This window comes from Poecilia formosa, unplaced genomic scaffold (genome assembly GCF_000485575.1).
Source record: "Poecilia formosa unplaced genomic scaffold, Poecilia_formosa-5.1.2 Scaffold124, whole genome shotgun sequence".
NCBI classification, from domain to species: domain Eukaryota; kingdom Metazoa; phylum Chordata; class Actinopteri; order Cyprinodontiformes; family Poeciliidae; genus Poecilia; species Poecilia formosa.
In genome coordinates, this window is record NW_006800063.1 from 1,726,076 (window position 1) to 1,752,064 (window position 25,989).

At 39.1% G+C, this 25,989-nt stretch overlaps 4 protein-coding genes across 4 annotated transcripts; 2 read left to right on the plus strand and 2 right to left on the minus strand.

Annotated features, from left to right (window-relative positions):
- Positions 1-596: 596 nt before the first annotated feature.
- On the minus strand, positions 597-4,248 carry tmem167b (transmembrane protein 167B). Its single transcript, XM_007561303.2, has 3 exons — positions 4,074-4,248; positions 2,794-2,925; positions 597-1,510 (listed from the first exon to the last, which is right to left on the minus strand). Exons 1-3 carry the CDS (start codon positions 4,081-4,083, stop codon positions 1,428-1,430), a joined length of 225 nt encoding a protein of 74 aa, XP_007561365.1. The 5' UTR covers positions 4,084-4,248; the 3' UTR covers positions 597-1,427.
- Positions 4,249-5,508: 1,260 nt separating this feature from the next.
- LOC107837231 (protein FAM107B) lies at positions 5,509-8,933 on the plus strand. The gene is made up of 5 exons (XM_016675983.1): positions 5,509-5,565; positions 6,320-6,353; positions 6,542-6,698; positions 8,534-8,678; positions 8,807-8,933. The coding sequence occupies exons 1-5, from the start codon at positions 5,542-5,544 to the stop codon at positions 8,903-8,905; spliced, it is 459 nt and encodes a 152-aa protein (XP_016531469.1). The 5' UTR covers positions 5,509-5,541; the 3' UTR covers positions 8,906-8,933.
- A 2,178-nt stretch (positions 8,934-11,111) lies between these two features.
- b3galt6 (UDP-Gal:betaGal beta 1,3-galactosyltransferase polypeptide 6) lies at positions 11,112-15,817 on the minus strand. Its single transcript, XM_007561302.2, has 2 exons — positions 15,506-15,817; positions 11,112-14,454 (listed from the first exon to the last, which is right to left on the minus strand). The coding sequence occupies exon 2, from the start codon at positions 14,448-14,450 to the stop codon at positions 13,431-13,433; it is 1,020 nt and encodes a 339-aa protein (XP_007561364.1). The 5' UTR covers positions 14,451-14,454; positions 15,506-15,817; the 3' UTR covers positions 11,112-13,430.
- Positions 15,818-16,601: 784 nt separating this feature from the next.
- On the plus strand, positions 16,602-25,480 carry LOC103144359 (dnaJ homolog subfamily C member 16-like). Its single transcript, XM_007561304.2, has 15 exons — positions 16,602-17,005; positions 17,180-17,246; positions 17,376-17,521; positions 17,805-17,980; positions 18,954-19,138; positions 19,605-19,709; positions 20,365-20,523; positions 20,646-20,776; positions 21,209-21,386; positions 21,608-21,790; positions 21,928-22,004; positions 22,283-22,363; positions 22,475-22,570; positions 24,291-24,461; positions 24,546-25,480. Exons 1-15 carry the CDS (start codon positions 16,815-16,817, stop codon positions 25,024-25,026), a joined length of 2,427 nt encoding a protein of 808 aa, XP_007561366.1. The 5' UTR covers positions 16,602-16,814; the 3' UTR covers positions 25,027-25,480.
- The last annotated feature ends 509 nt before the right edge of the window (positions 25,481-25,989 follow it).

The following is a 25,989-nucleotide window of genomic DNA, read 5'->3' on the forward strand; positions in this document are numbered from 1 at the left end:
GTGATCTAATTCCAGTCATAAAATTTTAAAACATACTAAAAGATCAGTACTCATTTCACCTGATCTGTTTGGTGGAGGCCTCAGAGGTTTGCTAAAGAACATTTTTGTTTTTAGAAGAAAAGGCTTCATGAAGACCAAGGAACACAACAGACAGGTTGGGGATAAAGTTGTGGAGCAGTTTATAACAAGATGTAAAATGCAATTTGTGACAAAACTAACAATGCACATCATCCTGAATCACACAGAACCATGGTGGTGGCAGCATCATACTGAGGGAATTTTGTTCTCCAGCAGGTAAAAGGAACTAATAAGGTTCCTTTCATAAGATTGTTCTATATAGAAATCAGTCCGAGAAACAAAAAGGTACGAAAGAAATTTTGAAGATTTTTAACTGAGTCGGAGGCTCACCTTCAACCAGAACCGTAAAGTCCAGATCAAAACATATCCTTTATTGAATTTAAGCAGTTTAACAAAAATGTGAATTGCAAACTGGTAAAAAACAAAACAAAACAAAAAAAAAAAAAAAAAAACCAAAACCGTGCAGCACAAACACAAACAACGTCGACGTAGGAATACAAATGCAAACCACAACCACATTTTGTATTTTCCTTTTATTTCAAAAGCATGCATCATTTTCCTTCTGCTTCACAAATAAGAACTACTTTGTTTTAGTACTTCACATATAATTCCAGTAAAGCACGATGACGTTTTTGAATGTAACAAAAAACGTCTGCAGTGACGATCAAATAAATGGAACATAAACTTGTACAAAAAGTGTCCTTCAAACCTGAAACATGTTTAGGAGATGTCAAACATAAGAGGCGCTAGTAAGAAAATGTACAAGATTAAAAGCAATTATTTTAAAAAATAGTGTAGACAAGGACATATTTATATATTAGCTATATCTTTCCCTCCACCGGTGCTAGGAAAAGCAAGACATAAACAACAGTATAACTGGGAGCAAGTGGAATTAATCATTGGATTTCTATTATTATTATTTTAATATGTACAGTGTGGCAAATTTTAAATTGTACACAGGTAAAGTGTATGAACATTTCACCCTTCAATCTGCTGTTTTAAAGTACAACATTAATAATAATCATGTGAGTGTCTTAATTAAGACAAATAACAATACAACCCAACGACAGAATGAAATCAAGTGAACCAGCAGGCTCTCTCAATTGTAGGATCTGTAGATTCACAACATCCTCCATGTCTGTAGTGCATACATATTCAGGGAAGAGTTATATATGCCTGGCCTCCAGAAGGGGGCAGCACTGGCTTGATATTTACAAGGGTCCAGAAGCCCAGGGGGGGGCTTGTCTGTCACTTCGAGGCGGCCCCCATGGCGAGGATTGACACAGGACCACAGAGATGAGTCCGTTCTCAGCCAGCAGCCATTCAGTCTGTCCAGCCCAGGGTGACTATCATTTCAGGAAGATGACATAAAAGGCCATGATCAAGCAGGAAATCGCCACGGCGATGTGAAGCCTTGTCCCAATTATTGCAGCTAAGAATGAAGAAGATTACAGGTCAGTGATGCACAGATACAGCACAGGAAAGATGTATTTTAGGGCAACACTCTGAACACTCTGCTTCCTCAGGTGACATCAACTGAAACTGAAACAGATGTCAGACATCTTGCGTACAAAATTCCCTAAAGTGTCGCACTGTTCTGTTCCAACAATTATTTTGCAAACAGCATGAATGTCCATCCGTCATACCAGATAGGAACAAGAGATGAATGTGGTTTGGTGTCAAGTAAGTGTATGAATCCCAGAGTAATAGCAGAAGACCTTGTGAAGAAGATCACCCAATCAGGTTAGAGAGTTCCATTCGCAATTAAATGAGTCATGTACCAAAATGGGATGAAGTAATGCATTAAAGTTTTTTTTTTTTTTTTTTTTTACTTTCTGCAAATGGATTTAGGGATAAAGTCTCTGATTTCTGAAGACATGTTCTGTGATCTGATGAACCTAAAATTGAAGTACGTTTGATACATTTAAGGGAAAAACAGAGAGGCCTGAGAACACCATCCCACTGTGAAGTACAGCAGTGGCAGCATCAAATTGTGTGTTTACTGCAGGATCCACTGGTTCACTTCACAAAATACATGACATCATGGAGAAAGAGCATTACACTAAATTAGTAAAGCAACATTACAGACATAAGACAGTGTCTTAAAGCTCAGGCACAAATTGGATCTTCCAAATGGACAACAATCCTGGATGGCACGCCTCCAAATTAGCAACAAAGTGTCTCAAGAAACTGTAACATTTTAATTCAACTTTAATGTCAGAGCGTTAAAACAAATTGTTTAATATTTTCATTCACCATGAATTGATGACCTTTCACCCAATGAACACTATAAAGAGATAGGCACCCACCCGAACAAACCACGGATATCTTAGTCAGTAAATGTCGGCATTTTGGTAGTTTGCTGGTATAAACTGGATAAACGAGTGCTTATCTCACTATTTACTAGCTATGTCAAATGTTTTGGAAAATCTAGTATGTTAAATGCAGAATAAAAATAAAGTTACTCGGTGACAATGACACACATATTGGTCTAATTAGGAGTTTTAAAAAGTTTTCCCAATTGTATTGTTTGTTAAGCTCTACAATGACAAAGTTGTGCATGAATGGCACAAACATTTCCCCTTATTAATGACAAAATATGGCATTATTTCTGCACAGCAAAACTCTCCGACAATATCCAAAAAACTATGTTGATTTAAATTTTTTAATATGTTGAATTATTATTCTGTTGGGGGTATTTTACTCTTCGTTTACCTTTGTAGAAGACGCCCCACACTCCTTTCTTCTCTGACAGCAACCAGCTGTTGAGACGAGGCACCTTTTTGAGGTACGCACAAGTGCAGATGAACAGCAGCCCAAACACAAGGATGCCGTCAAAGGAGTAGACTGCAAAAGAGGACAAACAACATTATAAACCATTACTCAGATGTAAATTGGGCCATTAATTTAATAAAACAAAATAAGAGAACTTCTGTAAAACTACAACACCGTGGCTAATTTTTTTCACCATGACTACAACATCAACTTTGTGTCTCCTTGCTCCTCCTTTCAGACTCTGGGATCTTGATCTCCTAATAGAATGTAAGATTTATTTCCATATGAAACATTTTAACAGTAGTTGTTTATTTTCTCCTTAGCCCAGGTAACCTGACTCTGATATCTCTGCTTCAGGAGTCGCTAAACACGTGATTTTGCAGCTCCCGTCCTGGATAAGTCTCAGTGTGGTGGCTCTGAAAATATTGACTCTAACTTGACAACTATCACGTCAGCGATGTTTACCATGATTACGCAGGTTATTTCATTCACTGAAAATCCAGTTTTTAAAATTGTGTAATATTATAAGCAAGCAGGTTGTTTTGTTATGAATTTCTATCATATTTGGTTTTCGCTTTTTTTAATTAATTACAGAAATAACTGTGGTTTTTTGATAATATAATTTATTGAGATACATCTGGAAATGTGAGCAGGCTGCCTGTCTAAATGTTCTCTTTCCATGTAAATGTTTAAATTCAAGTGTTAATTCTTTCCCAAGCAGGCTAGGCTTGGCTAAACATTGCTGAAAAGTTAAAGTAGCAAAACGTCTTTCAATTAATCTACTGGTCAGCTTTGGTCAGTTCCAGCAATGTCAACATTTTAAGGTTAAGTCTACATCTGTCCACTACCAACAAGATACCAACCATAGAAAAAGAAGAATACACCCTTCACAACTAAGGTTCACCTGGACATCCTGATTTGTTTAGTGTTAGCTTCACCGACCAATGCTAGTTAGCCAACTACTTTGTAGCCCAACAACTCTAATAGTAATTTTATCGTAAACACAAGGAGCTTGACAGTCCATTTATAACTTCAAAAACAATTAGATCAGTCCGTATCAGAATGAATGGTGGGTTTATTTCGGTTTTCATGACATGACAGAAAGCAGCACCAGGGGCCACGTCTACAGCCCAGCTAGCCTTCACTAGCTCTGCTCTTAACTAAGCCAACTTAAAACTATTCTCCTCACGTTAACCTGTCGGATAAAGCAACTCACTTACCATTCGTCATAGCTGCAGTTTGGTTTCTGGCAATATTATATGACTTTTTCTTCTTAATAATTAACAAACCATCCTACAGTTTAAAGAGAAGGTATTCTGCGTCGCATCCTGCTTACTCGTTTGACATTTCCGTTTCCCTGCCCAACACTCTTCCTTTATGTTGTACGTTTGTTGTTGTCCAACTGATATTACTGCCACCTACTGGAGGTTATTGGTAAGACCTCATTGAAATCCACAGGTTTGTAATGAAAAGCATTGTACGAAGCCCGTCCGCTGACATTGGAGGGGGGGAAAAAAATCGTTGTCACGGCTTGTTTAATTCATGGGCACAACTTAATACTAACGTTAATTATTAATATTAATAGTGTAAATAATTGACAAGTCTGATCCTATTTAGTTTTATTTCAATCGATTGGGATTTTTTTTCTTTCTCATGCCACCAGACAGCATCTGTAATATAATGATGCTTGTGGGTATCCTCCCTTCTTCATCAAATATACTCAACGACTCTGTAGGTTGCGTCATAGAAGAAGAAATAATTTATTTTTGTGTACTCTAAATATAATTTTAAAATAAGGGGTTAATAAACAACAAAAAATACGATTTTAATTAAGGAACAACACATACTGAAAAATGGTCTTGGTTTTTTTATGTTCATATATTTACCAATGCATGGTACTGTATCCAAATTATTAATGAAATTATTTATTATTTGTATATTTTTCATTTACATCAGTGTGCACAATACTCATCACACACAGGATTTTATTTAATTGCTTTTACTTGTCTAGATTTTTTTTGATATTGTACATATGTCAGATTTATTTATTTAATCATTCATTTATTTATGCCAGTAAATTGATTTTATTTTAGTTATTTGTATCTTTGTTAGTTCATTTATTTTGCTGATTGCCATTGTATGGTACTGTATACACATCAGATCTTTATGCATTTGTTGTTGTTTTTTACATGAAAGCATCATTTTTTGTTTTTTGTAAGTAATGTTTTACTACAACTACGTCTATTTGTAGCCTAAAGCGTATCTTCGAGGTCCAATAAGCTTTCTTTTTCATCCATGTGTTATTTATAAGGTTTCATCTCAGTACCGTAAAGAGAAAATTGTAATTTAACAACAAGGTAAAGTTTAATGTGACAGTGTGAGCCTTTAATAAATATGTCTACAAATCAGATGCTCATTTGTGTAAAGACTTTGGTGTTATCCCCAACATCATGTTTCATTATCCTAATCTGTGCGTACGGTGCTCCTGCTGCAGCGCAAAAACAACAGAAGTTTGTCCTCTAATGATAATAGGGGTAAGAACAAAGGGTCATAAGACACTTAACAAGATTTGACAGAGTGGCACAGCTGCTCCAATCCACCTCACAGCTACTGCAGCTCACAGTGTGCAAACAGCAGAGAAAGCTTCTCCTGCATCATCCGTTTCTGCAGAGTACCTGATCCAAAGCAATGCGTCTCTACCAAAACATGCAGGTAAGATTGTCTCATTATGATTAATGTGTTGCTATTTGATGATAAAATTAGGAAGCAAAAAGATTTCCTTAAGAAATAAAAATGTAAAAAGGAAAACAATGTTAAGTTGTTCTAATGGCTGTTTCTGGGTTCAAATTTCTTTGACATTTGTGTTACTGTGCAGAGATGTAGTATCAAATGATCATCCTATAATTCTTTTCTTTTTACTATACCTTTTTTTTTAAATCTTGAACAACAAAAATCTATTAAATTGTTGATTAACAAAAAAAAATATATTAAATTTAATAATATAAAACCATTTATTTAGTCAGCCAACTCTATGCTGAAGTTTTTATGTCCAATTTCATTGTATAAAAATTATTTCAAAATCACAACAATTTTTCTTTGCTTATTTGCATAATGCAAATTTTAGAGTAAAGGGTTTTAATTCATATTTCATTGTTCTGACATGGATAAAATGAATAAAAATAATACAAACTGTTTCTAAACTGATGAACAGTCCAACAATTGTTGATAAACTTAACAAAAATTGGATTTCTGTATTGTTTAGAAGAACCATACTTAGTCATTTGTCTTTTTCCTGTTTTGTTATGATCCAACAGAAATTTAATTACCCATTTTATTTAAAACATATACCTAATTCAGTGGTTTACATGCTTGATTGAGAGAATGATTGTCTTTGTGGATTTGCATTATTTGAGCCTAACAGTTTCTAACTGACCGTTTTTTTTTTTGTTTGTTTGTTTGTTTTTAGGTAGCACAAAAAAATGGTCTCAGAACCAAAACAAGTACGTAAGGTTCATTGTTTACATTTGATCTGTAAACTGAAAAAAAGCCTCAGCTTTTTCATATTTTGCAATTCAACATTATAATATAAACCACATGACTTATGGCGCACATTTTCTGCTTTGCCGAGAGTTAGCTCTGGTGCAGCACAGACACTGACGCACACTGACGTTGCATTTATCCGTATCAGACAGAGCGCAGTGTTGGATCAACCCCCCTCACCAGGTGATTGAAAATCAACAACAGGAGGAAGATGACCTCATCAAACCACAAAAGCTGATAAATCCTATCCTGGCCTCCGTCCAACGGAGAGCTCTTCATCAGGAGCTCCTATTCTGCCACAGACGGTGAGGAAACAGCTTTCTGTCTGACAACAACCAGGTCATTTCAGCATTACCACAAAAAACATACACAAGGGAGCTGTAAACATGGGAACAGATGATATTTCGACTTCCAATGACTCCCTGGAATCTTTGTTTTTCAGTTTTGGTGGTATTAAATACAGGTTCAGTGTTTTAGGAGATTTGATGTGCCTTTTCAACTAGGAAATTTCAGAAGGAGGCACATTCTGTGTTGTCTCTATATTGTAAATTCAAGTTGTTGACGTAAATCAAGTTGCAGTGATAGTCCTGTATTTTATCTGTCCCCTTGTTTGAGTCGCTGAATCCTCTTAGGCTTTCCCTGTCCAGCTGTCTTGGAGCTGTGGACATAGATAAGCACTGTGTCCAGGTGGTATAGGTCGACTCAAAGGTCCAGCACTCATCTGAACATCCGTGATTATCCCTAAAACAGGTGTTTTTTTTCTTTTCTAAAATGAACAAGTACCGCTACGCCAAAAAAGACTGTCCACTAGCTTTATGGTTCAATCTCTAATAGTGTGGATTTCTAATACTTGAGCTCTTATATCACCATCTACATTTTTTTGGTACCAATAGTAAAGATGTCTTAAGATTAAATCATATTTTGTTGCAGTTACATAACCTTCAATTTAAAAAATGCAAAAAAAAAATGCACCTATTATTCTATATTATTATTTTTGTTTGTTTTTGTAAAAAAATTATTGCTGTCACAATGTTTGGCATTCCTAGTAATTCACTCCTAATCATTTTTGGCAAACGAATTCAAAGAAAATATTTTTTTTTGTTCTATGATACTTTTAAGGTGATCATTATCATATAACTTTATATCCACTGTTGATTTTCAATGCCTGTAGCTACAAAGATATTGTGACAAAGTGGTCTACTTCTTTAAGAGACTGTTCAAATTGGAAAAGATGAGGGGACATTTTAAGGAAGGCAGAGATGTCTTTATGAGTGAAAATAAAATGATTTTCTGACGGCCAGTGTTGTTCTCAGGCCCCGACCGACCACTCTCAGTTCTTGTCTGATTCATAACTTCTTTGCCCCTCATTCACCAACTGCTAAATCTAGTAGCCTTTACAAAAAAATTACTTTGAGAATTAGTTGTTTTCTATATTGATTTCGTGCACACCTCTGAACCAGAAAACAAGTTGTTTTCTCAGCCACAGATTTTCTTAAAAATCAGATGGGGTTTTCAGACTGCCCTTCCCTTAAACCACTTGCTACATCTCTACTTCCTCCTCCTTATGGCCGCTTCCTTGACACAACCAGCCATAGAAGCTGTTCTAGTTTTTGAAGTAATGACCTGGTTGAGGAAGTTGTCCAGACAATCTACCTAAAAGAAAAGAAGCCACGAAACAACATGCATTTCGCCCCATTTGGGGAATTTGTGCGATCAACAGCAAAACCCCCTCTATCTTCCTATTTATAATAGCAAGCAGGGGGCAATAAAGAAGGGCACCAACTCCCCTTGGATTGCACAAGTATGAAATCAGTCGCAAACTTGTGCAAAGAACAACTAACAGATAAATATGTTCTATTTTTGAAATGGTACAGGTGTTCCTCCCTCCCCTTACTACTGCCGCCCTGGGCAGAAGCCTATATGGGTCATGTCAAAACCTGCCATATATAGGTTAGGAGTCAACAAGTCTCCATAAGAGTAATTTATTTCAAGTTTTTTCCCCCGTCTTCAACCCGAGTTCCTATAATTAAGGAGCGTACTGTACATTGTGCCCACACTGATTTATGTGTTGCACGATCTGCAGCATTTGTGACTCATTCCAGAGACCAAGCCCTCTGGTAATAATCTGTTGCATCTCCAGGGGTATGCTGCCGCGAAAGAAGTCAGAGCTGCAACGTGTGCTCGAAAGCAAAAACAGAGAGCAGCTCAAGAAAACGGAACTGTCTCTCCAACCTCGGTCCGACTTAGAGGTGAAACTGCGCAGGAGACAACAGAGAATACAACATGTAAGCACAACAAAGGGGGATGGCGGGGGGAATAGCAACTGTTCGGTGATTCATTTTCTCTAGGATTGTGAAACCTTAAAGAAACACACACACACACACACACATAAAAAATGTTTTCTGTTTTGCAGTCTGAGCTGGAGGAGAAGAAGTGGAGGGAAAGCCTGAAAAATGTTCCAGAGTTTGTTCGCGTGAGACAATCCCTGAAGCACGTGCCACATTCTTCCTAATGCAAATAGGGAAATAAACACTCTAACTGAGACAGTGTGGTTTGTTTCCATCATCTAAAAGGAGCATCATTGACATATTTCAATCGAGAACCGCATGCATCCAATCAGTTATTGCCAAAGTGGTGATCAAGTTAATATGAATCTTTACAAGTACGAGGAAAAGTTTCCTGAAGGCTGCAGATTGTAGTCGTGACTGTGTCATTATTAACTCAAAGGAGCAATTCAGCTCTTTTACTAGACAAGGAAACTGCTGTGTTCGAGCCGAGTTACTCTGCCAGGCCTGTTTGTGAACAGACAGAACCTGTCTGACAACAGGAAGTATGCATTATGGTGCCCTAAGCACAAATGCTTTGCGGGTGAATTTTTCTATATTTGATGGGGGAAAATTAAGGCTTGCAAAGACAACAGATTTTGGCCGGGTTTGAGACAAGGAAACAAATAAAGTAGGAGGAATTGAACGTAACACTAGGAAGTGTAATAAAGAAATACAACTCGACATGTAAACTGCTGATAGAATAAAATGTGCTGTTATAACATTGTTTGACGGAAACCCCTATAAAAATCAGAAAGGTCTGACTTTTGACTAACCTGTCGTGGCTTTTTTTATATAGCCATGACAGGTTTTGTTTTCTTGAGGAAGATTAATGGGGAGGAGATGGCTGAAACCAGGAAATCCTCAAAGTCTGCATGACTGTTTCACATAATTATGTTAGATTAACAGACTTATTCACACTGCTGGCGAGAGTAAATTGTCCTTGAGGGAGAACGGATGTAGCATTTAAACATGAGATCATTTCTCAAGTCTTTGTTGCTTTTATTTAATTAAAAAAAAAATCATTTTTCATGTTCATTTGTTCAAAGCAGTATGCTGCTATAGTGAATTACTGCTCGTCTCCTTTGAAGGAGACGAAAGACGACAAGTGAAAAAAGGAGAAACTGCATCGGTCCATCTAAGCTGAGGCTTTTGATTTTATTTTTTTTTAAACGCCAACCTGCATTGGGAACATCGTTTGGTTGCCAAGTTTGGTTCTGGTTCTGTTTGGTAGATTTCTCACCAGTGTGTTGTTCATTTGTTTTAGTGTTAAATTAATATAAAAGTTTCAATAAACTATTACAGAAGAATGTTTGTTTTCGTAACGGAACAAATGTACAAATTTGGAAAAGTGTTAGGCTTCTCATAAAAACACTAACTGCTACAAGATTTATTAACGTATAAAACATCCATATTTGTAAAGCTAAATCAAAAATTCGACGCTGCATATTATAATAAATTAGAAGCCATTTGGCAGCAAAAGGAGCCGACTCTGAAAAAAGCCAAGCTTCCCATCACCACTTAGCGCTGTCTCATTGCAACAGTGCAACTAGGAAGCACCAAAAACCGTGCTGAGCCAGAAGAGGAGGGTGACAGGATATCAACAGGGGCAGAGTGACAGAACTGCTGAGTTATCTCTAAAAGCAACAAACAGGGAATATATGGAACAGCGGCAAACCTTCCCAGGCTGGGAAGTGGTCAAAGATGACTCATCCAGGAAGTCACAAAGAACCCAAAACAACATCGATAGGCCTCATCTGCCTCGGTTAACATCAGTGTTTATGACTCAAAACTAAATGGGATCCATGTGGGAGAGCCAAGCAGAAAAATACTGCTGACTAAAGGAAGATAGGAAGATGCAACAAAATCCAATTGCTGTGCTGCAGTTAACACCATAAATACATGAAAACCATCAAATGTTAAATTTCAAGAATTCTGTGAAAAAGACTCGGCACATTTAGTAAAAGACTCATTGTCACCTTTAAACTGCTTTCCTACGAAGGTGTTGGCTAGTTTGGATATTTTTTTTCCTGCTAATTAAATTAAATCATTTAAAAATGAAAGTTATATTTACTCAGTCTAATAATCAAATGACGCTCATCATCTGTAACTTCTAATTATGGCAAAATAAAATCTGTTAGAGGGCAGACACTTTCGTCCACAGGACTACACCTGACTAAGATTTAATTCTTTACAAAATTACCAAAGTAAATTTGAAATGACAAGAATACATTTGAGTTTTCTTTTAATAAAACATTTAGACATGTGAAAGCAATCGGAGAAACGTAAGAAGTGACAAACGCAGAGGACAGGGGAACTGCAACATTCACAAAAAAACTTAACTTGAGCCATTAAAAATAAGCTTGAATGTTGATCTTTTTGCTGCTTTTTTTCCTGACATTTCTGAGGATGAAATGTATAAAACCACTTTCCAAACTGAAAATCAAAACTACAAATCCGGTCGCCAGACGACGTTACAGCCCATCGACCAAATCTGCTTCATAAACTTCCCGAAGTGTTAAGACGTTACAGACATTAAAAAGGAGAGTTTATGGTGAAAAGTCACATCAGAGACGACAATTATCAACATAGAAACATTACGGGAACTTAAAAATAATTAGAAAAAAACAACAACAAAAAAAGTGCCAGGTGTGCTGCTAACTAACATTCACGATTAGCACAATAAATACACTGACCCCGACAGTACAAAAAAAACAAACTCTCGTACCGCTAGTGTTTGTAATATCATTCTCACATTAGTTTTACTATAAGGAGGAGGAAGGCCTTTTCAATAAGATATAGTCAAACATTTTCTTTTGCACCATTAAAACAAAAACCTTGTGTAGCGTTGCTCATAAACAAGTTGTTTTTAAAAAAAAGAACATTTCTCATTCATCATTTCTGTTCATTCAGTCCAACATGTTCCGAAGTAACACCCACTGCACTCAAGTCCAAACTGTAGTGCTTGCGTTTGCTACAGAATAAGTTAACAATAAATAAATAAATCACAAAAACTTACTTTCACAGAATATAAAAAGAAGGTAAATAAACAATATGGCAGAGTAATGTCCAGGTTTCCACGTACGACGACACTTTAAATATTGCCCACGAAGAAGTTTCAGCAGATGAAGCACGTACGGATTTAAGTTACTGAGGTTGTAAACTGGAGATCACAGCGAGGTTCAAGCAGCAAACGACTCAAAAAGCAACAGGACTGACACTGTTTGATTCAGGAAGTGAGAAGTTAAACTGGGAAAATACTTACGTCGAACAACTCGAGGTTGAAAACGTACGAGATGACACAGAAAAAGGTAACAGCTCGGTTTAAAAACCCGTCTGTTTGTAAAAACAAATCGGAGGGAATTAGTGTATTAGTGTCTTAACACCAGATTAACATATGCAAAGACTAAATCGACAGACTTTAGAACCAATCCTATACTATAGTGAGAGTTTCAAACCAACCTTCGGCTTGGTTGAAAGTTTTTTTTTTTTTTACCCCTAATCACACATCCACAAAAAATGCACAAAAACCATATCTGTTGAAGCTCTGACTAAACATCTTGAGGGATCTGAAGATGTTTAAATACTTCCAAACTATAGTGAATATTAGCATTGGTTTTCGAGCCCACCCAGTTTAAATGAGAGAGAAAATTTTCCACCATGGCGCTTCTTAGTGAACCTACAAAATAGGACGGTACTGTACTGTGGATTATGAGGAAAACATGAAATTGCATTATTACTGAAGACTGCAATAATATTGATTGCAGTTAAATATTTTTTTTCTTACAACTCCGCTCCTGTGTCTGTATGCACATCTCTGTGCAGCGTGTTGTCTCATCTCAGCTACATGATGTGTGGTAATAGAAAGCAGTTTTGGCATTAATAATCAATTTGCAGTTCCACTAGACAATGTTAAAAGCCCCACCTGGCAGTTATTTAGTGACTACTACCCACTAAATATACTTAAAAAACAAAACTCAGATTAAAAAAAAAAATCTAAGAGCAGCATTACTAATTTTACACCAATAGAAGTTTGATAAGCAACACCAGGTGTTTAACTAACACCTGGCGGCACTACACTTTTTGAACACCAAGTGGTTCCTATTGAACATCTGTTGGCATTCATAAGTTATTCAGAAGTATGCAGCGACACTAAATAATATGCAGGTGGCACCTTTAAGGTGGTTTAGTACATGATTACAGATGATGCTGCAAAGCGCATAATTAATTCCAAATATGGCTTTCTATAAAATGAAGAACAGAAAGCCTAGAGACGGGGAGCTTGTTGCTTACTTGACTTTTAAATAACGCTGAAGCTCAATGTTTTTAAGGTTTTTATCCTTAATCAGACAGTTTAAAGTCTCCAAGAGCCAGCTCTTGATTAAAGCTGTTCTTTCCTCTTGTCCAGCTCTTGTCCAGAGATGGCGCCGGTTTATAGGTAACAGTGCATGTGAAGGAGGAAACGCAAACAATCGGTGCCATCAGTTCTACACTGGATCCACTTTGTGTTTTCACAAATGTAAGAATGCTTTTTTTTTTTTTTTGTTTTTGTACAGCTTAAAATGAAGTTTTCAATTGGAGTATCATTTGTCTTCTGACATCTAGTACCAGCTGCACAATTCTAAAAGTGTCCACACAGATCGCGATCCAATGGAAAACGTCAACATTCCTCACTTTGTATTAAAATATATATTATTAGGCAAAGGACAGAAACTATGGGATCCCATCTTTTCTTTGGCAGCACTGCGAGGGTGGGACACTCCAGTCGTAAATGTAGGACAACCGCAGCTTGACCTCCTCTTTGCAGAGCCTCCCGTCTCGCTGCAGAGTCTGGTGTTTCTCCAACATGTCCTCCAAACTCTGCTTGTGCGTCACCAGGTATTTGTTGTTGCAACCTCGCGACTTGTACTCTGTGTCGAAGCGCGGGTCGTGCGTCCGCCGAACATCCACCGGTGCCAGCCAGGCGCCCAGTGACACGTCCTCGCTCTGCCATGTCTTGAGGTAGCCCGCGTTAAGATGCACGTAGCGTACCAGGTCTGATGAGAGAATGTAACCCCCGCCCAGGGCGTAGGGCAGGTAATAATCACAGAGGTCCCAAGAGCTTTCGCGCCACTTCCCAGCTGATTTCACGCGGCCTCTCCCTGAAAAGAAACCCCAGTACAACTTGCTTGGCTCCTTCCCCTTCAGCTCCTCTTTAAGGAGGTCCAAGCGAGCAAATGTGTCGTCGTCCGCTTTGAAGACAAACTTAAAGTCCACGTTCTGGTCCAGCCAGGAGTACATGTGCAGCAGCTTTAGTGTCAGGTTCTCGTAAGAATCCCAAAGATCGGGCAGTAAGAGCAAGTCTTTGTGCCGTCCTTGCTCCGTGTTCAGATTCTGAAGGTCTTCGCTGGAAAGGCCCTGAGTTCCAACCACGAACATGGCCAGAACATCAGAGTCACGTTTGGCAAGCCATGTGCTGCGGATAATGCTCCTGCGTTCTGTGTACTTGGGTCCTGTTGTGATGAGGACCACGAGAAATGCTGACAAGTCTTTCGAAGAGGACACGGGATTCTGGTGGTCTGGACGGAACTGCAAAGACTTGGTGTGGGGAGCAAAGCCCGGAGGATCCAGGTGACCCTGCTTCAGAGTTTCCGATGTACATTTGGCCAAGAAGACAAGGACAACGGCAAAACTGCAAACGGTACCAATGACCAGAGCTGTCTTATGGCGACATATCAGACGGAAGAGATTCATGGTGCTGAATGTGGGGAGAGGAAAACAAATATTTGTCAGTGTTTCTTTAATTCAATAAACCTGTTTGATTATGTAATATTCCTCAAAATATTTTGCAAACAGATTATTGCTAATGTTACTGATAAGAACAAAAATCTGGACTAAGAAAGAAAGGCAATGTTTGCAAAGGGCTGCACCTGGTTAATGAACATCCAGGTATATCTGACTTGAAGTATTTATTTGTTCACACATATGACCGACTCAAACTAATACTCAGAGGTAAAGGATTAATATCGGCATTCATGCATTAATTCATGTCCAATTCCTTACTTATGTTGACTTCATTTTCTCTGCCTGTTCTCTGTTCATTTGTCAAGTTTAAATACAATAGTTTGCAATAAATATCAGCCTTTCGTTAAGGAATGGGCAAAAACAGCAGACTGCTGGACAGATGGATGAATAAATGGACATAAATGTTTGGCCACAAAGATGGATAAACATATGGATAAATTACATCATTAAGGGGTAGAAAGCTCAATAAAAGGAGGGACAGATGGACATAAATGTTTGGATGCAAAGATGCACAAATGGCTGGACGGATAGATGGATAAATATGCAAATAGTCATTAAAACAATGCCATCCATTGTTGTAAGTGATACAACAATGGATGACAGACAAATGAATGTACAGATGAATGATTAAATAAAAAAGGGATAAATGGATGGGTGGATAATTAGATGGATTAGTGGATAAAAAAGTCGACATTGGATGAATGAGTAAATATATGGAAAAAAAAATTAGTGAACATATGTATCGATTAGGTTGGTAGACCCATGAATGGGTGGATGAACTTGAAAACGCCAGAATCGCAGCCCACATTTGTCCAGACTGTGTGGGAAAACTGTAACAAAACCCACAATATTAAATGCACTTAAGGATGACTCTGTTCTTTTGACTTTAATAACGGTGCAGATTAGCATGATGCTAGTAAACAACCTAGCCATCAGCTGAACAGGGCACCCCGATGACACCTTAATTGGGTCACCAGATATCATATAGAGGCTTACTTGTTTACCTTTGCTGGGTTAAAGGAGCACCGTCCCTTGAATGATGCAGGCAGGTCGAGCCACGGAAAGCAGCTGTGCACGGCTAGCGTTACCTACCCGGATAAAACCATCTGCGCACTTTGTGAGCACTCTACGCGGACAGCAGACACACACAGCCTGTTCATGATGGTCTAACCAGGGGATGGATCAGGCTCAATCACAAGGGTTACTATAAATAGGTTAGAAGGGACATTTTGTGATATGATGTGACCGTCTTCAGTCTTGATCTGAATCAGTTCTGGGTGGCTCTGTGGAAGAGGAAGCGGAAGTGAAGCGCCCCCCGCCGTGCGTGAGTGAAATTAAAAACACAGAAAGACAATGTTTAGATGTATACATGGTGGAATACATTTAAATAAATTTTACTTTTGAATTTACTTGAAAAAAAGAAACCCTGAGAAATATACAAGTACGAATCATAACATTTTATTGTTACAAAAAAAAGACCATATAACTAAGTGTTTGAAATAAATATGAATATTTGCGTTATACTGATACACGCGTGTGTTCTTTTCTTTTCTTTTTTTCATGATGTACCTGAAGGCAAGAGAAGCCAGGGAATAAACATAGAATAAGAACGACAGTTGCAAAGTGGCACATGCGCATTAAGATCCAGATTTTACTTTCGGAGGCACACAGGATGTTATGTATAGACATTCCAAAATTAGAGCCCACAGATGGATTTTGACTGTTGAAACAATGTATGTTCATGCAATGTAAAATAATTTTCTTACTGTTAATAATAATAAAACCAATCCAACCTAAAAAATATGTTGAGTTTACAGAATACTGGTGAAATTAGGTAGTGTTTGTAAAATATGGACAATGTTAAGGGAGTTTCAAAAATTCAATATTGTTTTAGCTTCATTTTTCTTTCTCTCCGACGTTCTTGTTTTGCTTGCTGTCAAAACGCGAACATCGGAAAATACACGTGCCGCACTTGTCAGCTTTGCTTGGCATGCACGTTTTGTTCAATTCTATGATTAATTTATTTTTATCTGTTCATTTGGTAATTTCGGGATTATCAGGAAAAAAATATATTTTGAAAGGTCAAACCGGAAGTTTTGCGTTTCATAGGTCGCTTTGGCCTTGATGACGCTATCGGTTTGCTAATGTCCATCATATGTAAGGAAAACTATGGCCTTGTCGTAGTAAAGCAGTCGTATTTTACATGTAATTCGACTTGACGTTCAAAACCTTCACTGATCCGAACATGTAAGGTTTATTCTCCGTTTTATGATAGCTAACTGCCGTAACGTCAGACTGTAGCAGCAGCATAAGATGATGACGGATCGGAGCACCGGTTGGATTGCTCGGACATGTCCAGTCACTCTCGCCATCTTTCTACTAATTATTACTTCACATGTGGTGCGACCGACTAATGAGCTTGACCCGTATAAAGTCCTGGGGGTCAGCAGGAGGGCCAGTCAGGTAGAAATTAAGCGGGCATATAAGAACCTGGCCAGAGAATGGTGAGTAACACAAGTGTGTGAGAGAGGCCATTAGTTTGTATTGTGGGTCTGTCATGTTCAACAAAAACCGGTGTCAATGATTACTGATCATGTAATGCGCCACATGGTCATTTACCACTAAATATGTTGCTTTTGGCTAAATATATGCTATTGTTTATGATGTCTTTTCTTTAGGCACCCGGACAAGAACAAGGACCCCAATGCTGAAGATATGTTTATTAAGATTTCCAAATCATACGAGGTGAGTTGAAGAAATATTATACAGGCTACACAACTGCTTGTTGTCATACCTTCTTTTCAGTTCCACAATATTGTTAATGAAATCATGAGTATAAAAACTGTCTCCTTTCACTTTTGTTTTTACTCACAGATCCTGTCAAATGAGGAGCGAAGGTCCAACTTTGACCGCTATGGGCAGATGGATGAAAACCAGCCTTTCGGACAGTCACAGCATCATGGGTTCCGCCACTTTGACAACAGCTTCTACTTTGATGAGTCTTTTTTCCATTTCCCCAGGTATTGTAGTTTTTGTCGTTGTTAATAATGCAAAGGAGATGGGTGCAGCTACAGAGTAGAATCTACCCCAAAATAACCAATAAAGTATCTGAAAATATATCAACTTGTCAACTTTACTACTTTGTCTTACTTTACTAAGATAATATGGGAGGGAAAATGTGTAAAGATCAAAGTTAGTCCACCCCTGCTAACTCCTCAAAATGTGCATGCATGTACAGATTCTTGATTTTTGCAGAGCTTCTTGTTGGCAAACCCTAACAGAAACACTTCTGTCTGGTTCCAGGTCCAGAGACTTTGCAGACAGCAAGTATATGCTGCACCATGCTCAGTTTAACAGCGACATTCTTCCAGACAGCTACAAGAGGCCATACCTGATCAAAGTGACTTCTGAGTGGTGCTTTGCCTGCATCCACATCGAGCCAGTGTGGAAGGAGACGGTGGTAGAGCTGGAACCTTTGGGTATGGCTTTTGAGTATTTTTAAAATCGTAACAGTACTCTACGCCACATGTGTCAAAGTCAAGGCCTGGACGCCAAATCTGGCCCGCTGTATCTTTTTAAGTGGTCCTATACACTCCAAAATACATCAAAAAACCCTCTGGTTTTTCACAAACCTGCAAAATTCACGCAAACTCAATAGATCCCCAATTTTTTTTTTTGTTGTTGTAATTTTTGCTGCAAATTTCTCTCAAAATTGGCCAAAAACATTGGGTTTAAGTGACTGCTACCTCAGCCTTACCTGATGTCAAGTCATAGACCATGATAGATGCAGTGTTTAATAAAAAAGTCACATTTAACATCCTACATTAGCGCAAATATCATAAAAATTTCTTACAAATATTTCTAAATTAGCATCTCAAGATCTGTGATTTTGATTGCAAAAAAAAAAAATAAAACCACAAACAATCACAAAATCCTGGTTGGACTGATTGGTGTGAAAAGATGATTGATATTATTTAATTTTAAGAAACACTTACTGAATGCTGACTGACTAAATTGGTTTTATCAATACATGTGATTACACATTCTGCCAACAGAGTAACTTAAATGTGCCTTTAATACTCTACTTAAAATAGTTTCAGTTGCTGTAAAGCATAGTATGTTAAACATATCAAAGCCTGTAGAGTTGATTTGGTTTCAAATAAATCTATCCGATAAATAAGTGGATCATTGCATATCTCGACTGATTTTGAAAATATTCCTTTATTAGGCTTTGTTAATAAGGAAACAAGACCTATATGTTTACATGTAATAAAATATCTAAAATAAAGGAATCCTGAAAGGTTTCCGCAGCTTTCCAGGTCATATCTAGATGAGCAGTTTCACTTTCAGATATGACAAATTTATACAAGCTTATCCATTGACCACGTTTGTTCATTGTTTTTTTGTTTTTTTTACCTCATTGTATCATTGTTTATGTCGATGTTGAATCAGGCGTGGGTATCGGCATCGTGGACATGGGTTCTGAGCGTCGTCTGGCCAACCAGCTGGGAGCCTATCGGGCTCCCTCCATCATTGGGCTGGTGAACGGCCGGATGACCTTCTTCCACCAGCATGTGGTTCGGGAGCACCTGCGACGGTTTGTGGAGGATCTGCTGCCTCACAACCTGGTGGAGAGGGTAACTGCGTTTTCATTTCACCTTTGCAAAGGTTTCTCTGGAGTCACAGCCTCACAGCTGCCTCTGCGGTTGATTCCTTTTCCATGCAGTCACACTAGAGCAGGGCTGTCCAAAGTCGGTCCTCGAGGGCCTGCGTGTTTTAGTTCTCTCCCTAGTGGTAGTAACGATCTCCTCAGTAAGTCAATGTTTCTGCTTAGGCTTTCTGATGAGCCATTATTTGATGCAGGTGTGTAAAGCCAGGGAGAGAACTAAAACATGCAGGATGCCGGCCCTCGATGACCGACTTTGGACACCCCTGCACCAGAGATACGTTAGCTTTGTTCTTCATTTAAATCAGCATTTAGCAAACTGAGGTGTAAATACACGGCAGCGGGTCAAACACACCTCCTTTCTATTACCTGCCTGTTTTTTTCCTGTTTCCAACTCTTGTCTGTCTTTTACTAACTTCTATGATGTTCTCTTACAGATCGACGACAACAACTATCAGGCTTTTCTTGACCGGTGGCATGTGGAAAATAAACCCAGTCTGCTGCTGTTTGACCAAGTTCCTGTTGTGCCTCTTCTTTATAAGGTAAAGGCATCTGGTCGACTTCAGCCATGTGAAAGTGTATTATTAACCTACACATGTACCATTAATTGCTCGTCACCTAGGCAACATTTATCTGTATGGAAAGGTCACAGTTTGACCATTTTTAGTAGAAACAGGATTAAAATCCTTGCATAAATCAAGAACAAATATTTTCTTTAGATTATGTTTGATGTTATTGACAGTTCAGATTCTCTATGTCATCATAACATCTTTTTACATTGTACAGAATTAAGTTTAAGCCCTCAAATAAATCTGTTTCTTGACTTGTGTATTGGCTCTGTCCTATATAGTTGTTCAATGTGCTGCTGCCGCTATTACACTGTCAAATAACGTTCAGCGTGAATATCTTTGCCCCTGATGTCAGCCTATTGTTTGTTTGTTATTTCATGAAAAGTAAGTCCTGAATTTAAATCATAATGGTAAATGGTCTTAAAAAGTTTAACATGTCCCTCACTGATGCCTAAGGAAAAAAATGGAGATGTGACCAAAACAGCATGGTAATTTTTTATTTAATGGTGCAAAACATTTGACCACAGTGTTGGACTGAAGCTTAAAAGTCCTGACATGTTTTTTATAAGAAGCAGAGAGTTTTGTATTCTGACATCATTCCTTTCTTTTCGACCTTATCATCCTTCAGTTGACAGCTTTTGCCTTTAGAGACTACATTCGCTTTGGCTACGTGGATCAAGGCGCGACGACCAACACTAAGCTGCTACGGCAGTTCAACATCAACACCTACGCTCCCACCATGCTGCTGTTTAAGGAGGACACAGAGAAGCCTGTAGATATCATCCAGGTACAACTTGTGTTCTCTGAAGTCCAGGGCTCCTCCCTATTTAAAATAAAAATGTATGTTTGCTTTTTTTTTTTTTTGTTTGATTTAAATTTTGAACTCCTCTTGACGTTTGTCTCTTCCAGGCCAGGGGGATGAAGAAGCAGCTCATGGACGAGTTTGTTACGAACAACAAGTTCCTGCAGGTGCCGCGGCTTGTCAACCAGCAGCTTTTTGACGAGCTGTGTCCCGTTAAGCAGTTCCACCGACGGAGGAAGTAAGAAAAATGAGCAGATGGTTGTTATAGTACGTTTTGTTGATGGCTTGATTAAACCCCTTTTTGCAATTACAATTTTTTCTGCCCCTTCTACACTTTTTCTCTACATACAAATTATGTTTGGGCGAGACAGAAACTAAGACTCTAAAATCATTTTAAAAATCATTCTTATGTCCATCAGATTTCAAGCCTTTCCACAGATGTCCAGTTTATTTTAGATGTCTCCATCACTCCATTGTTGTTCTGACTGTGCTTAGAATAGTTTTCCTGCCAGAAAGTGAACCTCTACCACAATGTCCAATTGCGGTTCCTAGGAGATATTCTTCCTGTATTGCTCTTCATTTGGCTTCATTCTGTGGCTCTCAGTTAGAGTTATTGTTTCATAACCTAACCCTAGTTTAAACTTGTGTTTTGTTTTGTTTTTTTCCCCAGGTATTGTGTGCTGCTCATCACTGGGGAGGACGAAGCCTTCCTCCCAGGCAACAAGGCTTTCGTGGACTTTGCCACTACTAACAAAAAAGACATCCTACGCTTCGCATACGTCTACCAACGTCAGCAGCAGCCTCTCTGTCAGGCGCTACTACCCAACCAGGCTGCCGCCTTCCCTCAGGTCGGTTCACGCACAAGAATCGGCAAACACCAAGGACAAGATGAACTTTTTTATTTTTTTTCCTCCCCACACTCCCCCCTCTCCCCCCACCGCCTTCTTCTCCGTTGACGGCACACAAAACGATGAAGTCGTATAGGATTCGTTGTTTCGGATTACAGACACGCGACGCGCAACGTGCCGCGCCGCCTCGGTTTAAACGTGCTCTCCGATAACACTGACAGGTGGTGATTCTGGAGAGGCGGAGTCAGGCGGGCAGGGTGCTGTTCCGCTCCGTGAGCAGCGGCTGGAACGGCAGCCAGGAGGACAAGTACCGGCTCCACGAGCAGCTGGAGCTGCTGCAGAAAGACCCCACCTACCTGAGCTCAGACACAACCTTACCGGAACTCAACAACGAGATGGCTCCGGTAAGTCACCCGATCGCAGTTTGGAGACAGAAAGCTGCGTTTCTTTCTTTTCTTTTTTTTTTTTGCCTGGCAGTCATGTTTAATTTTTAATGGATGTTGCTGTTTTTTTTTATGTGTGTTTTTGATCTTTTCTCCAGATTTTTATCATCCAGTGGATGAATGCTGCGTATGATTACATCCTTCAAATATATGATGGCCTTCTCTACTCAAACTGGTAAGACGGTACTCCCTCAGGAAACGGCAGGATGCGATGCAAAAAGAGATCAACGGTGTTTGTTGAAACAAGATCGGATGCTGCTTTAAGATCTGCGTTGGTTCTTATTTAGTCTGTCCTGTTAAAGCTGCAGTGCTCCGCTTTGAAAGTTATACAACAACTAGTGACCGAATTGACAACGCAGTGTCTTATTATGGGAGTGAACCAACAAATCCACCTGTGTCTGAGAATTTTAATACATTTTTAAAAATAACATTTATATTTTTCCCCACTTCTAGGCGAGAGATGATGCCTATCCTGTCCTTGATCTTCTCGGCTCTCTTCATTCTTTTTGGTACTGTAATAATTCAGGCTTTCAGGTGAGTCTTCATCTAATGCAGTCGGTTGAATGAGCGTGCAGAAATCTCACCTCCTAGTTCACAGCTAGAAGAGCCTTCACCTCTCATTCTCTCGTTTGCCGTTGTTCACAGCGAGCCAAGCGAGAGCAAACCTCAGAAACCGAAGCCAAAGGAGCAAAACGCAACTCAAACAGAGGATGATGCATCAAGCAGAGCAAATACCTCGAGGTAATGCAGTGAGTTGAAATGAGCACAAGACGGACCCAATACACGAGACGTCTCGCCTGAATATCTGTAATGATCTACTGGGATTAGTCACTCCTAGTCTCAGACTAGCTCCTGCAGAGCATGGCTGAACACAAACGGCTCAATTATTTGCAGCTGGTCAGTTTAACATCAACATTTTTTGGTTTACTTTCCACGAGTGCTTATATCAGCTCTGACATCACTTTAATTTTATCTCTCTGAAGTCCGATCAATGCAAGACCTCGCAAGATGGTTCCCGTCACTCTCAGCGGGAATCCTGATTAAGCAGAATTAGAAAACAATAAAACATTTGCCACTATGTTGAGGCAAGGTTTTAAACACAGTATTGAAATAGATTATTATTATTTTTTTTAGTTTTTACCATTTTCCAGGTTTTGATAAGTTTGAACAAAAGAAAATTGAGAAATGTTTAATTTTAAAGACTTCTTTCTTCGATTTCAAGGAAAAAAAAATGTAGCGATTTTTAATAAATTCATTTTTTTTTTTGCATTAGCAGGCATTTTAGTTACATTACTTATCTTTAATTTACCACGTCACCTTTTTTTTTTTTGATTAATTGAGTAAAAGTATATTCCACAAAGGGAGAAATGGATAATTTCACTTCTTTCTGGACTTTAGACAACTTCAGATTCTGGTTGAGCTGGGCTTGAAAAGTGCTAATTTTGAAATGTTTATGAGCAAAATACTTCACTTTAAAAGTAAATTTACAGTCATTCTTATTTGGCAAATACAAATAAAGTTTAAAACTTTGCTATAAAAATTGTCCGAATTAGTCCAGATGTACAACATGTTCCGAATGACTAAAATAAAATGTATAGACTTTCTTAAATTTATACTTTCTCCTTCAATTCATACTTTACTTTGAATTTAAAAATTGATTAGAGTTTCTAGGAACTTTCTAAGTAGTCAGTGACTTTTTGTTTCAACGGTGGATAAATATGATGCGACACAGAACTCATATTTAACATTCAGACGCACCCAGTGAGCAGAATGGTAGGAAAAATGTAAAAAAAATAAATAAAATCCAAAGCTGTACTCCAGCAAAGAGTGGCATCATGGAGTCACCAGGTCTCCTTGACAACCACTAGATACGCTACACATATCAAGTAGTGTGTTTGGGTGACATGCCAGAAACCTTTGCTTTTAGTTACAGACACAAATGTGTTGCAAAACTCCACTGGAACTTTAACTGGAACTGCGTCTTTCCTCTGCAATAATCACTACCGTTTTGTTTTTCATGAACCAAAAGCATGAGTGGTGGAGGATCTGTCATGCTGTGGGCCTATCAAAGTACTTGGTGTCATGAACTCTATGAAATTCCAGATTTAAAATGAAATCGGGTGGAGCTGACTAAAAATGTATCATCAATCATCGTCAACAATTATAGCTACACACACACACACACACACACAAACACACACACACAAACAGAAGAGTGTTTCCCCTCTTATTAAGCATGCTCAAATTAATTGTTAAATGTTTCTAAAAATGTTCGGGATGAATTTTTACTTCAGTAAGAAAAAGTGGGATACATTTTTATTTAAATAATGTTTTTGTACACATTCCTACATGCACCTGTATCCATTTCAACCGATGCACCAAATATTCCCAAAGTATGGAGTTGCTAGCATCATTTACGCTGTTCTCCGATCAACTCTCCTCTCCCCTTGTTGTTTCGCAGCCGTCCTCCGAGGAAGGACTTTGTGGAAGTGACAGAGCTAACGGACGTCACCTACACCAGTAACCTGGTAAAGCTGAGACCGGGTCAGATCAACGTTGTGCTAGTGCTCACCAACGCCTCCAAGAACGCTCTGCTCCGGAAGTTTGCAAAGGAGGTTTTCTCTTTCTCTGGGTGAGCCTTCTAAGATGCATCAGCTGTGTTAAGAAGTAGCCCGTAACTCCTGTTGTTCATCCTAAAATTGCTGTCCTACTTCAGCACTCAGACCCTCCACTTCTCCTTCCTCAACGCGGATAAGCACCGCCACTGGATGCCTTCGCTCCTTCGCTCCGCCTGTCCCGCCGGGCCGAGCGAAAGCCACTCGGACGACGAGGAGTCCTCGGACTACATGGGCCACGTCCTGGCCCTCAACGGCCACAAGAAGTACTTTTGTCTCTTCAGACCCGTCTTCACCGGGGACGACCCCGACGACTCGTCATCCGACTCCTCCGACTGCAAGAGGAAGTCGCGGCCCAGATCCAGGTCCAGCTCCCACTCCCGCTCCCGCTCTCACTCCAGGGAAGACGGAGGCGTCCCCAAGAGAGGCTCGAGCAGGCCCACCAGCATAGAGGTCCACCACAAGCTGGACAGGCTGGGGTTGTGGATGGAGCGGCTCATGGAGGGCACCCTGCCCAGGCTGTACGTCTCGTTGTGGCCTACGCTGAACGATGCCTCCGGCGCCTTCTCCGCAGAGAGCTGAGGTCAGAGAAAAGAACAGGTGCACCTTATGTTTTTTTCTTTTTCCTCCTGAACAAAGAAAGCTGCAGAGCAACCATGTTGTTTTCAAATAACTGTTTAAGTTATGTGTAGCGCGGCACTGATCTGTTGGTGAGCAGCAACACCTGGTCCCATATCGCTTCGTCATATTCGCACAGTCTGGATGAATCTCAGTGCAGGAGGTGTTAGCTGTGTCTAGCCCTGTCTGAAATTGGAAATGTATTCGGTTATATTTGTTTTGTTATGCCGTTGCGTACCATAGGTTTTATTTGTAAATCTCGGTCATAATTACACGGGATGAAAATCCTCCAGTAACATCCGTCGAAAGGATTTGGTGCAGACACACCCGGCTCAATCACAGGCCCAGATACAAACACTGCTTTCATCACAGCCGAATGCACTTGAACGTAAACGCAAGAGCAAAGAAGAAGCAAAAAGGAACTAAATAACAAAATAACAAGTAAAAGAGTTCCGAGAAAAGCCTTTGCAGGATAATGAAAAAGCTTCCAGAGGCAAGAAAGATCTACTGCTTACACAAACACTATTCTTTATATACAGGAGATGTACATTCAGCCTGTATGGTGGATTAGAGATGTTGGATATTTTAACGTCCAAAACATCCATTCCAGGACCTTTATACATGGGATGTATTTGTTGGGCTGAAATCAGATCCAGCAGCAAGAAAAATGTCTGCGCTTATCTCTAAATATTTATTGTTGCATTAAGAAGCCATCTAAATGCCGGACCTCAAGAGAATATGTCAAAAACAAACAAACTGAGAAGCATATTGTGAGTACAATTCAGTCCTGTCGTTTCTTTTCTCTTTTTCTGCCATATCAGCTACAGAAATGTCTGCGATAAAGAGATTTTCATCTTCTTCGTAAATACCAGTTTATCTGTAAAGAAAAGGCGGATACGGTACGTGGCTTTTTGTGTGTACACATGT

What these genes read in the sequence shown, in the direction of transcription:
- tmem167b (XM_007561303.2), bottom strand. An exon ending in GTGGGGCGTCTTCTACAAAG is followed by an intron (nt 1,511 to 2,793) that starts GTAAACGAAGAG and finishes CTTCATTCTTAG; the next exon opens with CTGCAATAATTGGGACAAGG.
- LOC107837231 (XM_016675983.1), top strand. Translation starts at nt 5,542, where the DNA reads ATGCGTCTCTACCAAAACATGCAG. An exon ending in CTCCTATTCTGCCACAGACG is followed by an intron (nt 6,699 to 8,533) that starts GTGAGGAAACAG and finishes TTGCATCTCCAG; the next exon opens with GGGTATGCTGCCGCGAAAGA. An exon ending in GACAACAGAGAATACAACAT is followed by an intron (nt 8,679 to 8,806) that starts GTAAGCACAACA and finishes TCTGTTTTGCAG; the next exon opens with TCTGAGCTGGAGGAGAAGAA.
- b3galt6 (XM_007561302.2), bottom strand. Translation starts at nt 14,450, where the DNA reads ATGAATCTCTTCCGTCTGATATGTCGCCATAAGACAGCTCTGGTCATT.
- LOC103144359 (XM_007561304.2), top strand. Translation starts at nt 16,815, where the DNA reads ATGATGACGGATCGGAGCACCGGTTGGATTGCTCGGACATGTCCAGTC. An exon ending in TTGTGCCTCTTCTTTATAAG is followed by an intron (nt 19,710 to 20,364) that starts GTAAAGGCATCT and finishes ATCATCCTTCAG; the next exon opens with TTGACAGCTTTTGCCTTTAG. An exon ending in CAGTTCCACCGACGGAGGAA is followed by an intron (nt 20,777 to 21,208) that starts GTAAGAAAAATG and finishes TTTTTTCCCCAG; the next exon opens with GTATTGTGTGCTGCTCATCA.